Consider the following 22,056-nt stretch of genomic DNA (forward strand, 5'->3'; position numbering starts at 1 on the left):
AAAGATGGGAGCGGCGCTATATAAAATGTTATATCCATTAGATCGGACGGCATCAATGTACCACTGACACCAGTCAATTTAAATATGCCAGATGTGATATCCAGTGTGAGCGTTCCTGACTTGTTAACCCGTTCCTCACCAGAAGGTCGTGGACCTCGTTGACGTTCTTCCCGCGGACAGGCACGCCGTTGATCTCCAGGATCTCATCTCCCTCAGCCAGGAGACCGCTCCGCTCGGCTGTCCCGCCCTTTACCACACGACTCACCACCACGCTGTCCATTTCGTTACGAACCGTGGCGCCCTGGGCAAAAACCAGTCAGACATGCTTATCAGTGCAAACAACCTAGACGTACTTGACACAAAGATCCACCACAAAGACAAGTCTGCATCGGGTACATACAATACAATACAATACATGCTTTATTGGTCTACAGAAATTGATATTGATATACAGTATACATATATATATATTGCTGTCCCAGTACCCAACCTGACACAAAACACACATCACAGGCTGGGAGTAGCACAGGCAGCACACAAGCACCCCTGGAACAATCAATTGCCTTGATCAAGTGCACAACAGCAGCATGTACTGTAGTATATAGGATATTGAAGCCGGTAACCCTCCAGCTGCTGGCTCACTCCTTGCAGACTTCCTCCCAGTCAGTTCAGGGATTCAGCAACCGGTAACTGGTCATTTGTGAGGGATAGCAATTAGAATGTCTTGGAGCATCAGAGGAGATGGGTGTGTGTGTGGGGGTGGGGGAGTGGCTCACCAGAGGAATGTCGCTGGCCTTCTCCAGCCGCACCAGTTTGACGGTCTCACCCAGGTACTGAATCAATCTCTCTTCTGGGTCCGGCTCCAACTCCTGCTCCGCCACACTGTCATGGGCCTGCATCAGAGCCTGGGATGGACACAACACACACAGGCACATGGATGAGAAGGAGTGTGTGCCGTGAGAACTGGGAAGTGTGTGTATGCGATTTTGTTTGAATTAGATTGTTGTAGTAATGACTAAGGTGAATTGGAGCTTCTTGATCTTGAGCCACTACTTGATACACAGTGTATCCACACGCATATCCTTTCATATTCACCAGTTATTGGAAAAGGTCAAGGGGGAAACCTAAACTCTGCTCCCATCCCATGCTTAAACATGCACCTGTTACCGAAAGCTCACCCTGTCTCTCTCTCTCTCTCCCTTCTTCCCTCCTTATCACAAGCTGTCAGCAGTCTCCACCTCTAAGCCAACAAGAATACACAGATTACTCCCCCACTTCGTTTAAGGTGACAGGCGCTCCGTACTCCACAATTAATAACCGTCGAGCCAAATTAGTGTCTCTATCCTGCAGCAGAGAGACTTGAGGAGCCAGAGAGGAGGGCTGGCTAAGCTTCCAGCGTACACACAATCCGTCTTAATCTGCCCTGCATTTAGGAGGCAGGATTCCCCTCCATCAATCATCAAAACACCTCGATCTCGTCATTCCACGGAAGGAAGGAAGACGACAGGGAGAGGAGGAAGGAAAAAGGGGAAGAGGGAGAGAGGGAGGCAGTTTTGTGTTGTTCCTAGCGGTTACCTCTGTGAATTGTGGTCTGTGCCCAGTGGGAGTTCCCTCCCCGTTTCATTCCATTTGCTTCAGTTTAAGAAATGTATTGCAACAGAGTCGGCAGAATGAATGCACCCCAGTCGGAAGTTTACATACACTTAGGGTGAAGTCATTAAAACTCGTTTTTCAACCACTCCACATATTTCTTGTTAACAAACTATAGTTTTGGCAAGTCGGTTGGGACATCTACTTTGTGCATGACACAAGACATTTTTCCAATAATTGTTTACAGACAGATTATTTCACTCATAATTAACTGCATCACAAATCCAGTGCGTCAGAAGTTTACATACACTAAGTTGACTGTGCCTTTAAACAGCTTGGAAAATTCCAGAAAATGATGTCATGGCTTTAGAAGCTTCTGTTAGGCTAATTTACATAATTTGAGTCAATTGTAGACCTCCACAAGTCTGGTTCATCCTTGGGAGCAATGTCCAAACGCCTGAAGGTAGCACGGTCATCTGTACATACAATAGTACGCAAGGAAAATACCATGGGACCACGCAGCCATCATACCGCTCAGGAAGGAGACGCGTTCTGTCTCCTAGATATGAATGTACTTTGGTGCGAAAAGTTCAAATCAATCCCAGAACAACAGCAAAGGACCTTGTGAAGATGCTGGAGGAAACAGGTACAAAAGTATCTATATCCACAGTAAAACGAGTCCTATATCGACATAACCTGAAAGACCACTCAGCAAGGAAGAAGCCACTGCTCTAAAACTGCCATAAAAAAGCCAGACTACGGTTTGCAACTGCACATGGTGACAAAGATTTTACTTTTTGGAGAAATGTCCTCTGGTCTGATGAAACAAAAATATAACTATTTGGCCATAATGACCATCATTTTGTTTAGAGGAAAAATGTTTGCAAGCCGAAGAACACCATCCCAACCGTGAAGCATGGGAGTGGCAGCATCATGTTGTGGGGGTGCAAAATGGCTTAAGGACAACAAAGTCAAGCTATTGGAGTGGCCATCAGAAAGCCCTGACCTCAATGACATAGAACTTTTGTGGGCAGAACTGAAAAAGCGTGTGCGAGCAAGGAGGCCTCCTGACAGTTACACCAGCTCTGTCAGGAGGCCAAAATTCACCCAACTTATTGTAGGAAGCTTGTGGAAGGCTACCTGAAAGGTTTGACCCAAGTTAAACAATTTAAAGGCAATGCTACCAAATACTAATTGAGTGTATGTAAACTTCTGACCCACTGGGAATATGATGAAAGAAATAAAAGCTGAAATAAATCATTATCTCTACTATTATTCTGACATTTCACATTCTTAAAATAAAGTGGTGATCCTAACTGACCTAAGACAAGGAATTAATCCATGCTTTTGTTACTTCTAGGTTAGACTACTGCAATGCTTTACTTTCTGGCTACCTGGATAAAGCACTAAATAAACTTCAGTTAGTGCTAAATACGGCTGCTAGAATCCTGACTAGAACCAAGAAATTTGATCATATTACTCCAGTGCTAGCCTCCCTACACTGGCTTCCTGTCAAGGCAAGGACTGATTTCAAGGTTTTACTGCTAACCTACAAAGCATTACATTGGCTTGCTCCTACCTATCTTTCTGATTTGGTACTGCCGTACATACCTAGATGTACGCTACGGTCACAAGACGCAGGCCTCCTAATTGTCCCTAGAATTTCTAAGCAAACAGCTGGAGGCAGGGCTTTCTCCTATAGAGCTCCAAACTTTAAGTCTTTACTGAAGACTCATCTTTTCAGTGGGTCTTCAGTGGGTCATATGATTGAGTGTAGTCTGGCCCAGGAGTGTGAATGTGAACGGAAAGGCTCTGGAGCAACGAACCGCCCTTGCTGTCTCTGCCTGGCCGGTTCCCCTCTCTGCCTCTAACCCTATTACAGGGGCTGAGTCACTGGCTTACTGGTGCTCTTTCATGCCGTCCCTAGGAGGGGTGCGTCACTTGAGTGGGTTGAGTCACTGACGTGATCTTCCTGTCTGGGTTGGCGCCCCCCTTTGGGTTGTGCCGTGGCGGAGATCTTTGTGGGCTTTACTCTGCCTTGTCTCAGGATGGTAAGTTGGTGGTTGAAGATATCCCTCTAGTGGTGTGGGGGCTGTGCTTTGGCAAAGTGGGTGGGGTTATATCCTTCCTGTTTGGTCCTGTCCGGGGGTATCATCGGATGGGGCCACGGTGTCTCCTGACCCCTCCTGTCTCAGGCTCCAGTATTTATGCTGCAGTAGTTTATGTGTCGGGGGGCTAGGGTCAGTTTGTTCTATCTGGAGTATTTCTCCTGTCTTATCTGGTGTCCTGTGTGAATTTAAGTGTGCTCTCTCTAATTCTCTCTTTCTCGCTCTCTCTCGGGGGACCTGAGCTCTATGACCATGCCTCAGGACTACCTGGCATGATGACTCCTTGCTGTCCCCAATCCACCTGGCTGTGCTGCTGCTCCAGTTTCAACTGTTCTGCCTGCGGCTATGGAACCCTGACCTGTTCACCGGACGTGCTACCTGTCCCAGACCTGCTGTTTTCAACTCTCTAGAGGCAGCAGGAGCGGTAGAGATACTCATAATGATCGGCTATGAAAAGCCAACTGACATTTACTCCTGAGGTGCTGACTTGCTGCACCCTCGACAACTACTGTGATTATTATTATTTGACCATGCTGGTCATTTATGAACATTTGAACATCTTGGCCATGTTCTGTTATAATCTCCACCCGGCACAGCCAGAAGAGGACTGGCCACCCCTCGTAGCCTGGTTCTTCTCTAGGTTTCTTCCTAGGTTTTGGCCTTTCTAAGGAGTTTTTCCTAGCCACCGTGCTTCTACACCTGCATTGCTTGCTGTTTGGGGTTTTAGGCTGGGTTTCTGTACAGCACTTTGAGATATCAGCTGAAAGAAGAAGGGCTATATAAATACATTTGAGGATGTCAGGAATTGTGAAAAACAGAGTTTAATTGTATTTGGCTAAGGTGAATGTAAACTTCCAACTTCAACTGTATATATAAAACACAGGAAAATCCTTTTTGACCACACTGGGCCTTTAAAGTCTTTATGCAGTCAATTAGAGGGCTGCCACACCCTCGTTAAGGGAACAGTTTTCAACTGGAGCTTGTTAAGGCACCCGCATACGAGGTTCGGTTTTCGAATGGCGTGAGATTGTAAGCTTGACATCAAAAGGTGAAGCAGGAGGAAGATGGCGAAGGCGGGGATTCTTTGTTTGAAACTGATGGCACGTTGAGCGAAGATGAGCGTGAGAAGGAATGGATTACAGTGGCGAACAAGAAGGGAAATAAGAGAAGTAAAGTAGTCATGGAATCTAGTAAATCCAAGCCTTGTTCTGACTCTTTGTTGTTGTTGTTGGAGTGAGGGTTTTGGACCAATGGCGTTATCTGGGAGATCCGTTTGACGTCTCGATGAAAACCATAGATGCGTCAACTGGTCTCACAACCACAGTCCATGTGTATGGCGTCATGTGAGCGAGCAATTTGCTGATGTCAACGTTGTGAACAGAGTGCCCTATGATGGCGGTGGGGTTATGGTAGGGTAGGCATAAACTGCAGACAACGAACACAATTGCATTTTATCAGTGGCAATTTGAATGCACAAAAATACCGTGACGAGATCCTGAGGCCCATTTTTTAAAGGTATATGTGACCAACAGATGCATATCTGTATTCCCAGTGATGTGAACTCCATAGATTAAGGCCTAATTTATTTATTTCAGTTGACTGATTTCCTCATATGAACTGTAACTCAGTAACATCAATGAAATGATTGCATGTTGAGTTTATATTTCTGTTCAGTATAGATTCCGTGGTTGGTACACGCCCATGTTATTTTGTTCTTTGAAGAAGAGTCTCAATCAGCATTCAGGATGAATCATTAAGTATAAATCATTAAGGACACCTGCTCTTTCCATGACATAGACTGACCAGGTGAATCCAGGCGAAAGCCAGGTGATCCCTTATTGGTGTCACTTCAATCAGTGTAGATGAAGGGGAGGAGACAGGTTAAAGAATGATTTTAAAGCCTTGAGACAATTAAGACATGGATTCTGTATGTGTGCCGTTCAGAGGGTGAATGGGCAAGACAAAATATTTAAATGTATTTGAACAGGGCATGGTAGTAGGTGCCAGACGCACTGGTTCGTGTCAAGAACTGCAACGCTGCTGGGTTTTTCACGCTCAACAGTTTCCCGTCTGTATCAAGAATGGCCCACCACCCAAAGGACATCCAGCCAACTTGACACGACTGTGGGAAGCATTGGAGTCAACATGGGCCAGCATTCGACACCTTGTAGTGTCCATGCCCCAGCGAATTGAGGCTGTTCTGAATGAAAAAGGAGGGGGGCCTTAATGTTTTGTACAATGTATTTTGGGTTAAGTGAGATACCATATAAGAGCCAGGCTGTCCAACATGTTTCCTATCCGAAGGCGTCGAGGAGAGTGGAATAAGGGGTTAACGTTGAAGAAACCATGGTAGTTGGGTAAGAGATCGCATGTTGCATGTTAAAAAGGTGGACTTTGTATCATTTATTACAAGGAATCCGGTGGACGAATGTTCCGTCCTCACAGACCCCTGCGCCTGTATAGGGATGTGATTTGGACTATGTCTGAAGGGTGGGGAATGGGTTTTCGGATTGATTTTATATTTGAATCGTATACGATGTTGGGGTTTTTCCATTTCTCGCAATGGGGTGGCCTCTCGTACAGTAGGTGGCGGCATGCACCTTTAAAGTTTGTTTGCAGACCGCCATGATAGCAGAAAACAAGAAGAAAAAGAAGGTTCGGTTTGCTGCTAGCAGAACTTGGCTAGGCGAAGCGAAGGTCTTTTAAGGGAGTGTCTGAGACACATAGGTTCGCTTCGCCTAGCCAAGTTCTGCTAGCAGCAAACCGAACCTTCTTTTTCTTCTTGTTGAAAAGCCAGAAAATAGAGGCAATGTTACCGTTTGTCCCTCTTGATACGCTGCAGCAACAACAACTGCCACTTCCTCAAAATAGTCAGAATAAATCTAAGATAAATCAAGGCATTTGTAAACCATTTGTACATTTTTGCAGAGGAGGGTTAGTCGCACAATTTAACATTTAACTAAGTTGTTTGGTTCAGTATTTCTCAAGTGAAAAAATTTGCATGAAAACCTAGTTGTCTCTCGTTGAATGACAATAAACACTTTATTGAAGAATTCTGTCCATAGTTCCCACTGCCACTAGGGGTAGTACTATTGACCAATCACCGACAAAGGGGCGTAGACTATGGCTACCGAACTTTGACGTGCCCCAAGAAAACATTTAGTGTGCCCGAACAGATGAACAAACCCTGCCGAACACCAAAACGTCACAAAATGTAGTCATAATATATGCGCAAACTGTTTTGACTGGGAAGCATGCGACAGGCTTTAGAGAGCACATCTCAGCGGTGCCAACACCAGGCTGGCACGTAGCCCTGGGGTCAATCATGTAAACGTCAGCGATAAGCCATCTATATTGAGTGACCTCTCTGTGCCTGTGTGGCACGCATATGGGGCATGCCATTGACCTGGACACTGACCAGCAAAGAAGCTTGAGTCAAGTGTCAAAGGGCAACTCTTAGGCTGCTTCATAGATCTAAGGATTTGTTGATGGCATGCTCGGCTATAAACCCAAAGAAGAGATTTCAGTGTCGGAGATGCATACACTGTAAGTATCATCCTAATTGTATGTATCATGTTAACCTTCCAAATTCCAAAACCCACGATGCCCTGTAATATCACCTACACAATGGCCTTGTCTCATTTGGGAAAAAGTCCGTTCTCCACCCTCTCTCCTCTGTCCTCTCTCTCATCCGTGACCTGAAAAGCGTGCCAATTCATTAGTAGGCAAATTGAAGTGTCCTCCCTAACTTTCATCGAGGATAGTCATGTGTACCTTTAGTCAAGACACAGAGTAAAGTTCAAGGCCTTTAACGGGCCAAGCCACTTAAAACCCACTAAGTGACTTTCCTTAGCCCCTCTGAGGCTGAAGTCAGGATTGGATACAGTCGGACACATGAGGATGACTCAGGGATTCGCATAGACGTACAGTATATGGAATCTATGAACAAGGCATATGGAGCATATTCACAGATATCTGAGTGGCAAATGGGACATTGTGATTTTATCCATAGTACGTCTCAGGTGGCCAGCTCAGGACCACTGACAGAGTGTGGGGGCCATGGACACTCTGCAAACCAAATAATGTTTTCTAGATGTTATCCGAGGTGATGTTCCCTAATTGAAGGTTACGGGTTAAGTTCTGGTGCATCTCAGGTCTCTTACCTGGAAGTGGGGGGTGGTGAGTAGGCTCCTGAGCTCTACACCTTCCTCCTGGTGACTGGATTGTAGGATGCATTGCACCTTGAAAAAGAGAGGGGGGAGAGTAGGGAGAGATCAGGAGGGAAGGAAGGGGGAGAGAGGGGAGGGAATGACAGAAAGAGAGAGCAAGAGAAGGGGTCAGGCTATCGTAAGCTGTATAAGTACCACTAAGTAAGCAGCATTGGTAATCTGGAATCGTCATTTCGAAGTTCAAAGTGTACATGAGTTAGTAACTTCACCAGCCAGGAACCAGTAGGGACATGGCCATCTTGAATACTCCTTGAGACTCTACGTGTGATTCAACATCGCAGTTGAATCATACAACTTTCTGAACACAAGTCATGGGTTGAAGAATCACCCCGTCCTCAATATAGCCAAGGTTTTAGTCATTACTCACAAACGACGTCTTAGTATATTATCGTTAAAACCACCGATGGTTCATCCTGCTACGCTTGTCATCGTGTAGTGTTATCAGAGGTATTTTGTCCTCATATGAAGGCCATAACAGTAAATATGTTTGCCTCATAATTGAGGGAGTCTCAGCCTGCAAATAATTTGCTCTTACGGGAAGGTCATGTCATACGCCATTCTGCTGTTAACTTAATCGATTGGATTCCTCCACACACACACACACACACACACACACACACACACACACACACACACACACACACACACACACACACACACACACACACACACACACACACACACACACACACACACACACACACACACACAGAGAGTTGGCAGGTCTCCAATGAGTCACAGTGGGGTTTCACATTCCAGACAGGGAAGTCACACTACTGTAACAGTCTCCATTCCAAATGGCACCCTATCCCCTAGTATACTACTTTTGACTAGGGCCCCTGGGGCCCATAGGGCTCTGGTTAAAAGTTGTGCACTATATAGGAGATAGATTGTCATTTGAGACGGACACTTATTCTGCTCACTGGCTGTTGCGTTGGAAAATAAAGATACTGAATGAAGCTCTCAACATGTGAGGTCCAATAGAAGTAGGAGAAGTTGTTTGTGCTGTCATCACGTTAGTGTTTCTATAGCATCTATAACAACTTCATAGCACCCACAACTATCAACATACACAAACTACTTCATCATAGAAAAAAAACTGCACATTTCAAAATGAGAATCCCAATCCCCTCTTTCTCTCCACCCTTGTATCCTCCCTCCTCCCCCTCTTCTCCGTCTCCCTCAATCCGGGTCCCTGGCTCTAGCTTAGCTCATCCATTCAACTAATCAAAGATGTCGGTAACGAGGTGACGCACTTTCCCCTCTCCCCCTCCTCTCCCAGCCTTCTTCTCCTCCTCCCACTAGCCCTCCCTCCCTCCCTCTACTCCTCCCTCCCTCAAACCCTCCTCTCCTCCCTCCCTCCAGCCCTCCTCTCCTCGTTCCCTCCAGCCCTTGCCCCTCTAGCCTGTAAGCCGCTGGAGTTTCTTTTTCTGGCCACGGCAGTTCAGATCCCCAGCCACTTCCTGCCAGGCCCAGGGGCAGCAGGGAGATTACCTCGCCCTGAAGGCCAATCAGGAAGTCCCACGGCAACAGCCACTTAGTTTAGACACAGTTCACCGGCTCAAACTATTACCACCTTGCTAAGTATCTCCTGGCGCGAATGTATACATCGATTTACTGTACGCACAGAGATGGTGTGTGTGTGTGAGAGAGATCATCATCGCACTGATTGAGGCCCTCAATCATAGCCTACGACCTCTTCCTTAATTTCACACAGTGCTCTCCAAACTAACCCTACCAGCCTAAAGCAGTTATCCTATTGCTTGTTTTATTTATTTCACCTTTATTTATCCAGGTAGGCTAGTTGAGAACAAGTTCTCATTTACAACTGTGACCTGGCCAAGAATAAAACAAAGCAGTTCGACACATACAACAACACCGAGTTACACATGGAATAAACAAACATACAGTCCATAATACAGTAGATAAAGTCTATATACCGTGTGTGCAAATGAGGTAAGATAAGGGAGGTAAGGCAATAAATAGGCCATGGTGGTGAAGTAATTACAATATTCCAATTAAACACTGGAGTGATTGATGTGCAGAAGATGGATGTGCAAGTAGAGATACTGGGGTGCAAAGGAGCAAGATAAATAAATAAATACAGTATGGGGATGAGGTAGTTGGATGGGCAATTTACAGATGGGCTATGTACAAGTGCAGTGATCTGTGAGCTGCTCTGACAGCTGGTGCTTAAAGCTAGTGAGGGAGAGTCTCCAGCTTCAGTGATTTTTGCAGTTCATTCCAGTAATTGGCAGCAGAGAACTGGAAGGAAAGGTGGCCAAATGAGGAATTGGCTTTGGGGGTGACTAGTGCTGGAGCTCGTGCTACGGGTGGGTGCTGCTATTGTGCCCAGTGAGCTGAGATAAGGCGGGGCTTTGACTAGCAGAGTCTTGTAGACGACCTGAAGCCAGTGGGTTTGGCGACAAGTATGAAGCAAGGGCCAGCCAACGAGAGTGTACAGGTCGCAATGGTGGGTAGAATATGGGGCTTCGGTGCAAAACGGATGGCACTGTGATAGACTGCATCCAATTTGTTGAGTAGAGTGTTGGAGGCTATTTTCTAAATGACACCGCTGAAGTCGAGGATCGGTAGGATGGTCAGTTTTACGAGGGTATGTTTGGCAGCATGAGTGAAGATTCTTTGTTGTGAAATAGGACGTCGATTCTAGATTTAATTTTGGATTGGAGATGCTTAATGTGAGTCTGGAAGGAGAGTTTACAGTCTAGCCAGACACCTAGGTATTTGTAGTTGTCCACATATTCTAAGTCAGAACCGTCCGACTAGTGATGCTGGACGGGCGGGCAGGTGCGGGTAGCGATCGGATGAAGAGCATGCATTTAGTTTTACTTGCATTTAAGAGCAGTTGTAGGCAACGGAAGGAGAGTTGTATGGCATTGAAGCTCGTCTGGAGGTTAGTTAACACAGTGTCCAAAGAAGGGCCAGAAGTATACAGAATGGTGTCGTCTGCGTAGAGGTGGATCAGAGAATCGCCAGCAGCAAGAGCGACATCATTGATGTATACAGAGAAGAGAGTCGGCCCGAGAATTGAACCTTGTGGCACCCCCATAGAGACTGCCAGAAGTCCAGACAACAGGACCTCCGATTTGCCACACTGAATTCTATCTGAGAAGTAGTTGGTGAACCAGGCGAGGCAGTCATTTGAGAAACCAAGGCTGTTGAGTCTGCCGATAAGAATGTGTGATTGACAGAGTCGAAAGCCGTGGCCAGGACGATGAATACGGCTGCACAGTAATGACTCTTATCGATGGCGGTTATGATATCGTTTAGGACCTTGAGCGTGGCTGAACGTGAGCGTGATTGTGACTGTTTGACAGCCAGCTTTCCTATAGAAATCAAGACCTGTGTCCAAATAGTATTTGTTTTCATTCAAACTCTTAAGTGTGTTATTGAGCCTGCCGCGGAGTGCCAAATGGTAGAAGTTTGCTTTTGGGACTATTCCATTGATTCCAATGCGGCAGGCAAGCTCAATCAAGCGCAGCTAAATCATTTGGAAGAAAAGTTAATACTATTCGAACGCTGATCAATATTGACCAGCGTGTGTTAAATTCCATCATGTCCTATTAGTTCTTGACATCAATCCCGAGAACTTGTATATTGTGGGAGGATCCCATCAGATATATTACAGTGTAGCTAGATCAACTCCTTCTCTCAAGACTGCAGCATGGCTGGCTATATGACCGACTGCGTGGCTCTATAAACCCAGTGAATGATTATTATTGTATGGAAAGTGTGGGAAGGCCCAGTGTAGCCTTACACTCGTCTTCAGATAGCTCAGGGTGCATGTCCACATCTGAGTTCATGTTGCACCTGTCATCTTGGCACAGTGAGTAGCACCACTCCCAGCAGGGAAATGTTGTGAGGTGTTCAATGGTGACATCACGGAGGCAACAAATGACAAGCGAGAGGGGGAATTCAGGATTGTGGCTAGATAGAATAAAGCTATGGTCTAGAAGTCGCATGTTCGAGTTGCGTCGGGGGACAACTGTAGCATTTAACCCTAACCTTAACCGGACTATCCTAACCTGCGACATTATCTTAACCTGCTGCGTTAGTTCTCATTACCTGCTACTTAAAGTCACTTCAGTCTGTAGCTCCACTCCGTCCAGCCAAAACCCTAATCCAGTTTCAACACACTAAGGTCAGTGCCAAGGATATTTTCGTCCCGGCCCCATTTACCCTCCTTTCTTTAGGTTTCTCTGTCACCATCCTCTCATCCTAATCTCCTTCCATCTACCTCTCTCCACTTCTCTTCCCTACCCTGCTGTACCATTCTTCCTTTCCATATTCTTATCTCCATCTGTTCATCCCCCAAAATCCTCTTCTCCCTTCTCCCAACACTTCTCCCTTCTCCCAACACTTCTCCCTTCTCCTAACACTTCTCCCTTCTCCCAACACTTCTCCCTTCTCCCAACACACTTCTCTACCTTCTTCCTAACACCATCCCTTCTTTCTCCTCTTTTCTCCCCCCTACCTCCTGACACCATCCCTTCTTTCTCCTCTTTTCTCCCCCTACCTCCTGACACCATCCCTTCTTTCTCCTCTTTTCTCCCCCTACCTCCTGACACCATCCCTTCTTTCTCCTCTTTTCTCCCCCTACCTCCTGACACCATCCCTTCTTTCTCCTCTTTTCTCCCCCTACCTCCTGACACCATCCCTTCTTTCTCCTCTTTTCTCCCCCTACCTCCTGACACCATCCCTTCTTTCTCCTCTTTTCTCCCCCTACCTCCTGACACCATCCCTTCTTTCTCCTCTTTTCTCCCCCTACCTCCTGACACCATCCCTTCTTTCTCCTCTTTTCTCCCCCTACCTCCTGACACCATCCCTTCTTTCTCCTCTTTTCCCCCCTACCTCCTGACACCATCCCTTCTTTCTCCTCTTTTCTCCCCCTACCTCCTGACACCATCCCTTCTTTCTCCTCTTTTCTCCCCCTACCTCCTGACACCATCCCTTCTTTCTCCTCTTTTCTCCCCCTACCTCCTGACACCATCCCTTCTTTCTCCTCTTTTCTCCCCCTACCTCCTGACACCATCCCTTCTTTCTCCTCTTTTCTCCCCCTACCTCCTGACCGATACATTGGTGAAAAAAAAGATCCATTCAATTTCTAGATCCATCAAGATCACGAGTCTGCTGTAGTTTCTTTTCTACTTCACTCTACCTCATGATAAAGGCTGCGGGCCTGGGCGGTGAGGGGCAAGGGCGGGCTGCCACGCGGCTGCATCTGCTGGGCCACGGCGCTGTGGACGGCGAAGGCGCTCTGGAAGTCCTCCTTGTGCAGCAGGCCCAGCACCAGAGCCACGTCGGCCTGCGACTGGGCGTCCACCAGGCAGCTCTGCACCCGCCGCAGGGCCTCCAGCAGCTCCTCCAGCTCTGGGGAGGGGGAGGGGGAGAGACAAAGAGGTTGGTTAGGTTCAATTGCCTAATTTCCAGGAACACTCTCCATGCGAGCCCTTGCTTACTAGTGCCATAGAGAGAGGCTTAAAACCGAGAGACATACATTTACTTCCTGTAACGCCTGTGACCCTAAAGATTCAGACCACCGTCAATGGGAAGGTTTTTTTCTGAAGGTAATGGCATGTCTCAGTTTCAAACCTTTCTGGCGCTAGTAGGCACTGGCTTGCATGGAGACAGTGTGGTTATGTGAAAACCATGCTACTAATTGGATATTGTCATGCCAAAAGTCAGTTTAGGTGCCAAACCCTGATTGGGTTGTGCAACCGTGGGATTCTGCACTTCCCAGACAGGATTTGGCATCTGCATCAAGTTTGGCATGAAGGTACCACCTACACATAGCAACTCTGAGGAGCACAGAGACACAGCACCAGGGGAAAGGGAGGGTAAAGCCTTTCTTACACAGCCCAATATATTGTTATGAACCAGAAGCTGGTCTGTTTGAGTGGGTATACCTGAGATAAGAAGAAGCAGGGAGGGTGTATAGTGTGTGCGTGTGTGTGTGTGTGTGTGTGGGCCATTTAGTAACTTGATGTAGTCATTGAGTGCTAGGAATATGGGACCAAATACTCAACTTTCTACTACTTTAATACACATATAAGTGAATGTGTCTGAATTACTTATGACACCTTCAAACGGGGGACTAGATACCTAAAGTGCTGTCATTTCTAAACGGTAAAACAGATGCATGAAAATACTCTCAAATAAAAGTTCATTCTGTACTGTCACCTCATATTTAATTTAAAAAAAATCTCAAATCCAAAATGCTGGCGTGCAAAGCCAAATAAAACATTTTAGCTTCACTGTCCAAATAAATAAGTAGGGGAGCGTATGCCCATGTTGAGTGTGTGTGTGTGTTTTTTGAAAAGGCTGTGCAGATATAAGGTTATATTTTATTAATGGTCATTATATTATAGGCACTTGAGGCAGACTTGAGTTTTATGCTCATAAGAGTCTGCTAAAACTGGTCAGCAGCAACTGCCCGTCTCCTCTAAATCTAGCCAACTGACACAAAAGCTAATACTCTGAATTTTGATTTATTTAAATTAACTTGTTTTCACGTCACAAATCATATTAAGATGACTTAATATGATTTACAACCACCCTCCAACCAAGCAGATAGTTTTCAGGCCTATGCAGGAATGAGAACACAGACAAAAAAACTAACTTCCAAACCGAAGTGTTTTAAACTCCAAATGAATCCAGAGGTGAGGGGGAGTGAGTGACTTTAATGTGACTAAATGGAGAGAGCCTCTGCATTGACATTCACTTCTGATCCCCCATTCTCCACCAATACCCCTCGCTCAGCCCCCTCCCTAAAACACTGACTCTTTGTTTCACAGAAATGTCACAAAAGTTCCCAACTCTCCTATTCTTCTTCTCACAGAGCTACCCCTCGCCTCCACCTCCCCCACTTCCTCCCTTCAGTCCCACATGACCCTACTCACCCTCAACCGTGTCCCCACCAAGCGGGGGGCTCCCATCCTTGTTCTCCTTGCCCGCCTTAGGCGCTTCGAACGTAGGGTTGTCGATACCCGTCTTGGCTGGGTTCTGGGCAAGCTTCTTGAGCCTGAGTGAGGCGTTGAGATCGATCTCATGCTTCCCTTTGTTGGCGTTCTCCTCCCTCTTCCTCCTCAGCTCTTCCTGGTACCTCTGGATCCTCTCCATCTGGGCGCTGCACCGGGAACCCTGCACAACGCTGCTCCCAGTCCCCACCACCTTGTCCCCAGGGGGGCAGTCCACTGCCCTCTCCCTCTGCTGGAGCTTGGCTTCACTCCCAAGACCCTCTGTGCCACTCACAGGCCCCATTGGGTCCTCTATTACATATCCGGGTCCTCCGTTCCTGTGGGAAGTGATCATCCCTGCTCCGGGAGTCTGGCCCTGGCCTACACCCGTGTGTGATGGTAGCTCAATGTCCACTATGAAGGCCTGAGGCTAGGACTCCTCACTGCAGCAGGGGCCATAGCACTTCAGTCGGGAACGGATCTTATCTGTCTTCAGTGGGGCAGCAGGTCCTGAAACAGATAATCAGGATAGAGCAGCAAGGTTACCACTGTTTTAGTCTTGTGAGCCATATGCGACAATAATAGCCAACCTGGTTGCTTCACCCTGACCTTTGTTAATCACCTACCTTACTACAAGAACCACCATTTTCTCCTTGCTCCTCCCAGGTTTCCAATCACAGGAAGAGCTAATCTAACTCCTAACATGGCAACCTCCCTGGCCTGCCCTTACTTTGCCTGCTGCAATCCCTTGAGTCCAGCAGGTTCATCCACCCTTGTCTGTCACTCTGTCCCCAGCAGGACTTGCCTGAGTATCTCTCCTTCTGAGTATCTATTCTTCGTTTAATACCCGCTTAGCACTTAACCCTTTGCTCTCTGGGTCCTTCAGGCTGATCTTATCCATCTACAGCCATAATAGGGATACAAAATGAGACAATAAGTGTAGGATATTGCACTCAACCAATACCGTTATACTACGGGTATACAACCGACCTGATCTGTTATTGCTGCTGTGGATTACAATCTATTTTAAGGATGTTAACCAGTATTAATCTGGATTAGCCAACTATATGATTGTATGACTATCAGATGTTCATTGGGAAATAGACAACTGCACTTCAAGTTCTTTTTACAGGGCCAAATGTGAGTTTTTTTTTCTTCCGAAAGTGGTGAGAATGGATGAGGAGAAAGTGCTTTGTGTGTGAGGGACGGAAGTACAGTATTTCAGGATGCCAGGATGTGAGGACAAAGTTCTCACGAAGGTGAGGTTCTGTCTGGCTAAGAACAGTAGAATGGAGAAGCAGAAAGCTAGGACCATTACTCAGGTAGTGTTTGGGGCACTTCACTATAAAAATCAGCCGGCTCTCTAAATGTCCACCCAATCAAGACCCAGTCAGACCTCATGCTGTGGGAAACGGGAGAAAACCTCATGAAAATGAAGCAAACAATGTAAATGTCTCGAACTAACATGACAAACAGGAAACCCAGTGAAAGGGAATAACAGGAAATAACATGAGAACGTCATCAATGTAATAATGAAAGATTATCTTGGACATTTTCTCAGCATTTTCTGAGACTGAAACCTGGGAGGATCCTGTCAGAGATGCAGCCACCCACAACACGTCCTACATGGTAAACCTCCCTATCCCCCTCACCAGCTAATCATGTCTGGCAGGTCTACTCTCATTTAGCCCCGTTTAGAGCGCGGTGAGGCTGACAAACAGTACAGACAGCCACAGTCAGCCACCAAGGCCATCTGTTCCTCTGTTCCTCTCCTGTGGGGTTGGTTAAGCCTTGGGAAAAGGGATCTGCTAGTTTACTATACTCCTCCAGGCTTCAACTCTGTCAGCAGCGTGAGACTGAGGAGAGATCTGGTTTACTACACTCCTCCAGGCTTCACCTCTGTCAGCAGCATGAGACTGAGGAGAGATCTGGTTTACTACACTCCTCCAGGCTTCAACTCTGTCAGCAGCGTGAGACTGAGAAGAGATCTGGTTTACTACACTCCTCCAGGCTTCACCTCTGTCAGCAGCATGAGACTGAGGAGAGATCTGGTTTACTATACTCCTCCAGCCTTCAACTCTGTCAGCAGCGTGAGACTGAGGAGAGATCTGGTTTACTACACTCCTCCAGGCTTCATCTCTGTCAGCAGTGTGAGACTGAGGAGATATCTGAGAGCTGGCATTGGTTCTGATGAGATGACTGCATGTAAATTCAACTATGAATGTACACACACACACACACACACACACACACTTTGTAGGGGTAACTGTATCCAAATTTAGGCCTAAGTAGGATTATCTTCACTTGTATAATTTAGAAGTGTATAAAATCAATTCACTAACTGTAAGCTTTACAATAGACAGTAGGGCTCAAGGGTCATCTAGCTTTAACTACACTAGATCATAGCTAATTGATTCATTGAGGGGGACATTGATAAGAGGTGCCCCTCTGGGTAAACAGGTACAAATTGGTGGCTAATTAAATACGGTTCCTTACAGCTGGTGGCTAGACTACTTGTCAGAGTGACTGCTTGTGTACCAAAATGGCACCCTATTCCCTATATAGTGAACTACCTTTGACCAGCATTACGGACTCTGCTCAAAAGCAGTGTACAACTATCTATAGCCCTATTTATACCTGGTGCTAACATGGGTCCGTTGTCCTGATCTTGTCCACATTCTGATTGTGGCCAGATTACCAGAAATGTGTCTACAAATGGTATTAAAATGTGTCTGTTATCCATCCACTGTGTCTGCATTGTGACCAGATTTCCTGGTCCCTTCCTTTATGCCAATTATTTCACAGCTATTCTTTCTAAATAATATGTATTTATTTATTTATTGCAAGACATAATGGTGCTACCTGTCAGTGATTTTAGAGGGCGGAAATAATGATGATTTAGCACTGTTTATACCTGTGTTTATACCTGTGTTCTAACATGGGTCTGTTGTCCTGATCTTGTCCACATTTTGATTGTGCCCACATTTTTGACAAGTGTAGAAGATTAAAAGATGCATTGTGATCAGATCTTAAAAGTGTACACAGACAAGATCAGGACGAAGGACACATGTTAACAGCAGGTATGAACAGGGTTTTTGTCCAGATCTGTCTACACGTGTAAGATATCCAGACACAATGCGTGTCTGACTTCCTCTGGAGGTGGGCAGGATGATCTGGTCATAATCAGATCACAATGTGTGTTTTGATTGTCTAAACCGGTCCGAAAACGTGGGCTTCTGTTCACAGGATGATGCCCTGGAGTCTATTGTACAACTCTGTTTTAAATGTCTTTTAAATGTCAGGTGGACTCATTGGTCAAAAGGGTTCCAAAATATTAAAGGTTTTTACATTTGGTCTGGACAATGTAGATCTATAGAAATGTATAGAAGCAGGACAGGACAGCCATGTGCACTTGCTTAAAAGTAAGTTATTGTTAGACTTACTTAGATTAGGCAGTTTAGAGGTTTGTTTCACTGCTGGCAACAGCAAAACCTATTACATGTCTAGTAGTGGGGCTAATACTGGGAGCAAGGAGTTATTGTTACATAATGGCACGACATAGGTGTTACATAGTAACACCGTTAATGTAACAATTATAGCCTACATTTGGAGTGGCGATCTGTCATGTACAGTTTTAATTGCGATAAACAGCCACTTAAATTGTGAAATAAAGCAATATTTTATACAAGTTAAATTGATGCATTTGTAGGCTTGTTGTTTCTGATTTTCTTCATTGAATAGTTGGAATACCGTTGGGTGGCCAACATTCCACATCATACAGTCATTGCATTCTACACACACACTCAAGAGTGCGCTGATCCTGTTGGTGAAGTTGGTATTCAATGAATGTTTCGAGAGTAGTCAATCGATCGGACTCAAGTCTCACTACACAGAGAAGTCTACTCACCGCTTCCAAGTCTTCACAGAAGAAGTAATCCCTTAACATGCGATGGTTCTGAAATGTCGTGTTCTATTGCGTACATAACATTACCAAGATGCGTAGCTTTAACGTCTTTATTCTTCGGCCTGGTCTCTCATGATCGTACTTAGCGGGTCTGTGGCGAGTTGGGTCAGCTCACATCATTGTGGTGTAACTGCGCATGGTGTTTGGGCATCTCCCAGGCAAACCCACAGCGCCACAGTTGACCATTTAAATGGTCATGCGCCAAAGTGTTCACCTGTCAACAGCCTTGAAATACCTTGACATTCTATTCCCCAAACAATGCACTAGGTTACTTTCAGCACGATACATACATAACGGCTAAATATTACAATAAGAAGACTTTGGTCAGAATTAGTGGAGTTATGGAGAATAGACTGTGCACCTCACGATCATATATGATAGGTGGAATTATATTGTAATATCACGTAGCAGTGTGCATGAAGTCAATGAAAAAGGGGTCACACTTTAAATGAAGTAGCCGTCAATTTATAAAGGCTTTACATAGGATATATAAAGGCTTCATAAACACTACATAACTGCATCACAAATCCTCTTTAAAGAGTATGTAATACTATAAATGGTTTATAAAGGGTGGCATAACCATTCCCACTTTAGGGTGAATTGCCAAATGCGACGTAATGCACTGTGTACGCGTATACACCATTTATAAATGATTTGTGAAGCATTTATGTAGTGCTTACGAAGCGTTTACGTATACTATATAAAGCTTTTACAAGTTGTACTTAGTTTAAAGTGGGACCGAAAAAGGAAGCAATTGATGATTCTAGGTAGGGTCAGTCAACGGCACCTGCACTGTATCTGTCTGCCCAAACACAGCTTCAAAAGTATTTCCACTGTATTTTCTATGAGGGTAATCCGCTCTCATCTCACAGTGACACGTGTATTTAATCAACCGTTCAATGTCCTAGGTTTCTTCATAGGCTACATCGATGCGGAACGTCCAGGGCCCCGTATTCATAAAGCGCCTCAGTGTACCAGTGCTGATCTAGGAATATAATCCGAATTGCAAAACGAATCCTGGATAAACACTCCTACTCTACAGGCCCCGGAAGTGCTAATAAACTTGATCAACGTGATCAAGTTAATGGTCCACCATAAAACAAGGTGTCACTGCCCGCATCAAAGAAGAACACTTTTTTTTTTCTTTGAATAGGTTTTTATTTGAAAAAAGGAAACCCAACAATTTTTGTATTTTTTTTTTTTTACATAATGATCAAGGATTTTTATTATCGTAGTCTCTTTCATCAGTTTCATATCATTACGGAAAATGTATTATAGTACCGCGTTGTTCAATGTCTCTTCATTGCTTAATAATAATCATTTCCTTAGGAGTGCTGGTCACATATATCTGTACAATATGGTTCATCTTCTTCGCATTTTTTTTTATCTGTACATTTTTTTGTGAAGTCAGTTAAAAAGGCTGTCAGCACTTAAAGAAGCTGTTTATTTTATTTCATGTTTTTTTTCCCCCCTTACTCTTAGTCGATCAAATAAAAGTTTTTGTTTTTCACGGGTGACCACGCCCCCAGGGGGTTCGGGCGCAGAGTTGCACCTGGTCAGATGATAAATAAGGAAGCTTCAGGGTCTGGGCAGGTTGGTGGGTGACTGCCCCCTTCCCTCCTATCACCACCATCGTCCCTGCCCAGGCATTTGGAACTGCGCACATAAACAAGACTCACAAGATAAACAACAAGCAAAGCTCTTTGTGAAGCCATTATGATGCATACTATAACGAGAGAAAAATAGAAGTGTGTGGCGTCACCGTTAAAGCGTCACACCACAGAGAAAGTAGACCTAGATTATGCCCTCCCCTCCTTCCTCTTAACCGAGCACCGTGGGAAGTCTGGAGTCTTCCTCATTGTTTTTCTTTATATTAAAAAAAAAAAAACATTTTCCCCCCACTAAAGATGAGAAAATAATATATATATATATATATATTTATTTATTTTTTTGTCCTGGCAGGCACCTACAGCTCTATTAAAATGCTACCGATATCGATAAGATCTAGCATTGAACACACAAAGCAATTGCAATGAAAGGAATTAAGTTGACTTATAATATAATAATGATAATAAGAAGAATAATGATAACAATAATACGAATAATAATAATAATATATTACAGAATAAATCTCTTTTGATAATTCGATTTTTTTCTTTAAAAGTTATATTTGTCTTTGTCTGAAATACTATTATAATCTTTTTAAAGTAATTATATATTTTTTGTATCATATGTACCTAGGTTTGTGATCGAGATGTTGACTATACCTCAACGTTATCCAAATCAATAAAAACTAGCTGTGCCGTTGCATATTACAGAATAGTCAATGATATGTGGACATGCACCGTGAAACACCCATTTGAACCCTCTCTCTCTCTATGAAGCCATCTCAACGTCCCCCTTTGATGACATCATAGCCGGCCGATGACCATGACGTCGACCACCTCTCCCTTGTGCAGCTCCACATATTGCTCTGTTTTTGGAGGTAGCATCAGGAGACCATTGGCGCTGCGCATGCTCATCAGCCTGCTGCTCACCTGGTTACCTACAGGATGGAGGAAAGGATAGGGAGGAAAGGAGGGAGGAAATGAGGAGAGAGAAAGAGACTGATGGTGAGAATACATGCACTTTAGGCCCTAACCAACCACACAAGTCCAGGAGGATCTATCCCATGACAGTCAGGATGACCTCGGTACCACACCATGCAATGGGGTGAGAGGCTACTAATACCACACAATCTAATTGTAGCTCTTTATGCACTCTTCATGCACTTGAGCTCTACAGTATACTGAATCAATTAGGCACTACATGGAATACAAAACAATGAAAATAGTCACAGTGGGAGGCTTTGTTAGATTAGAGGACTGTAGCTAACCCCTCTACAATTGCCCATGAACAAAATCAATGAACAGTCCATTGATAGTCCGTTATAGAGCCTGTGACTACACATGCAGTATAGTATAGCAGCGTATCGCTTCGTATCGCAGGGCACAATAAAACAGAATAGAATAGAACGTGGTTCTATTATTACCTGTGCTCTGTGCCCATGGCAGAGGCTCCTGGTGGTGCCATGTCAGAATGCAGCGGTGGTACTCAGGGCGAGGATCCAACTTTACGTCACATGACAACTACGAGACATGAAAGGAAGTAAACAAGTGTACACTTCAGGAGTAAGGACAGATTATTGG

At 45.0% G+C, this 22,056-nt stretch overlaps 2 protein-coding genes across 3 annotated transcripts in view; both read right to left on the bottom strand.

The window, feature by feature from the left end:
* LOC112250466 (protein PALS1-like) overlaps nt 1–19,877 on the bottom strand; it is a 27,221-nt gene extending 7,344 nt beyond the window's left edge. The window contains exons 1-6 of one of the 2 annotated variants that reach the window (XM_024420645.2): nt 18,812–19,877; nt 14,848–15,414; nt 13,107–13,318; nt 7,862–7,939; nt 777–905; nt 140–301 (exon numbers count right to left, since the gene is read on the bottom strand). In XM_024420645.2, coding sequence (XP_024276413.2) covers nt 140–301; nt 777–905; nt 7,862–7,939; nt 13,107–13,318; nt 14,848–15,259 — 993 coding nt within the window. In that variant the 5' untranslated portion in view covers nt 15,260–15,414; nt 18,812–19,877. Of the gene's footprint in view, nt 1–139; nt 302–776; nt 906–7,861; nt 7,940–13,106; nt 13,319–14,847; nt 15,415–15,530; nt 15,794–18,811 lie in introns of those variants that run through there. The other variant, XM_042321799.1, reaches the window with a different exon arrangement.
* A 338-nt stretch (nt 19,878–20,215) lies between these two features.
* LOC112247856 (gephyrin) overlaps nt 20,216–22,056 on the bottom strand; it is a 140,883-nt gene continuing 139,042 nt past the window's right edge. Inside the window, 2 exon segments of the mRNA XM_042321800.1 lie at nt 20,216–21,413; nt 21,900–21,996. Coding sequence (XP_042177734.1) covers nt 21,280–21,413; nt 21,900–21,996 — 231 coding nt within the window. The 3' untranslated portion in view covers nt 20,216–21,279.

This window comes from Oncorhynchus tshawytscha, linkage group LG05 (genome assembly GCF_018296145.1).
Source record: "Oncorhynchus tshawytscha isolate Ot180627B linkage group LG05, Otsh_v2.0, whole genome shotgun sequence".
Lineage (NCBI taxonomy): Eukaryota > Metazoa > Chordata > Actinopteri > Salmoniformes > Salmonidae > Oncorhynchus > Oncorhynchus tshawytscha.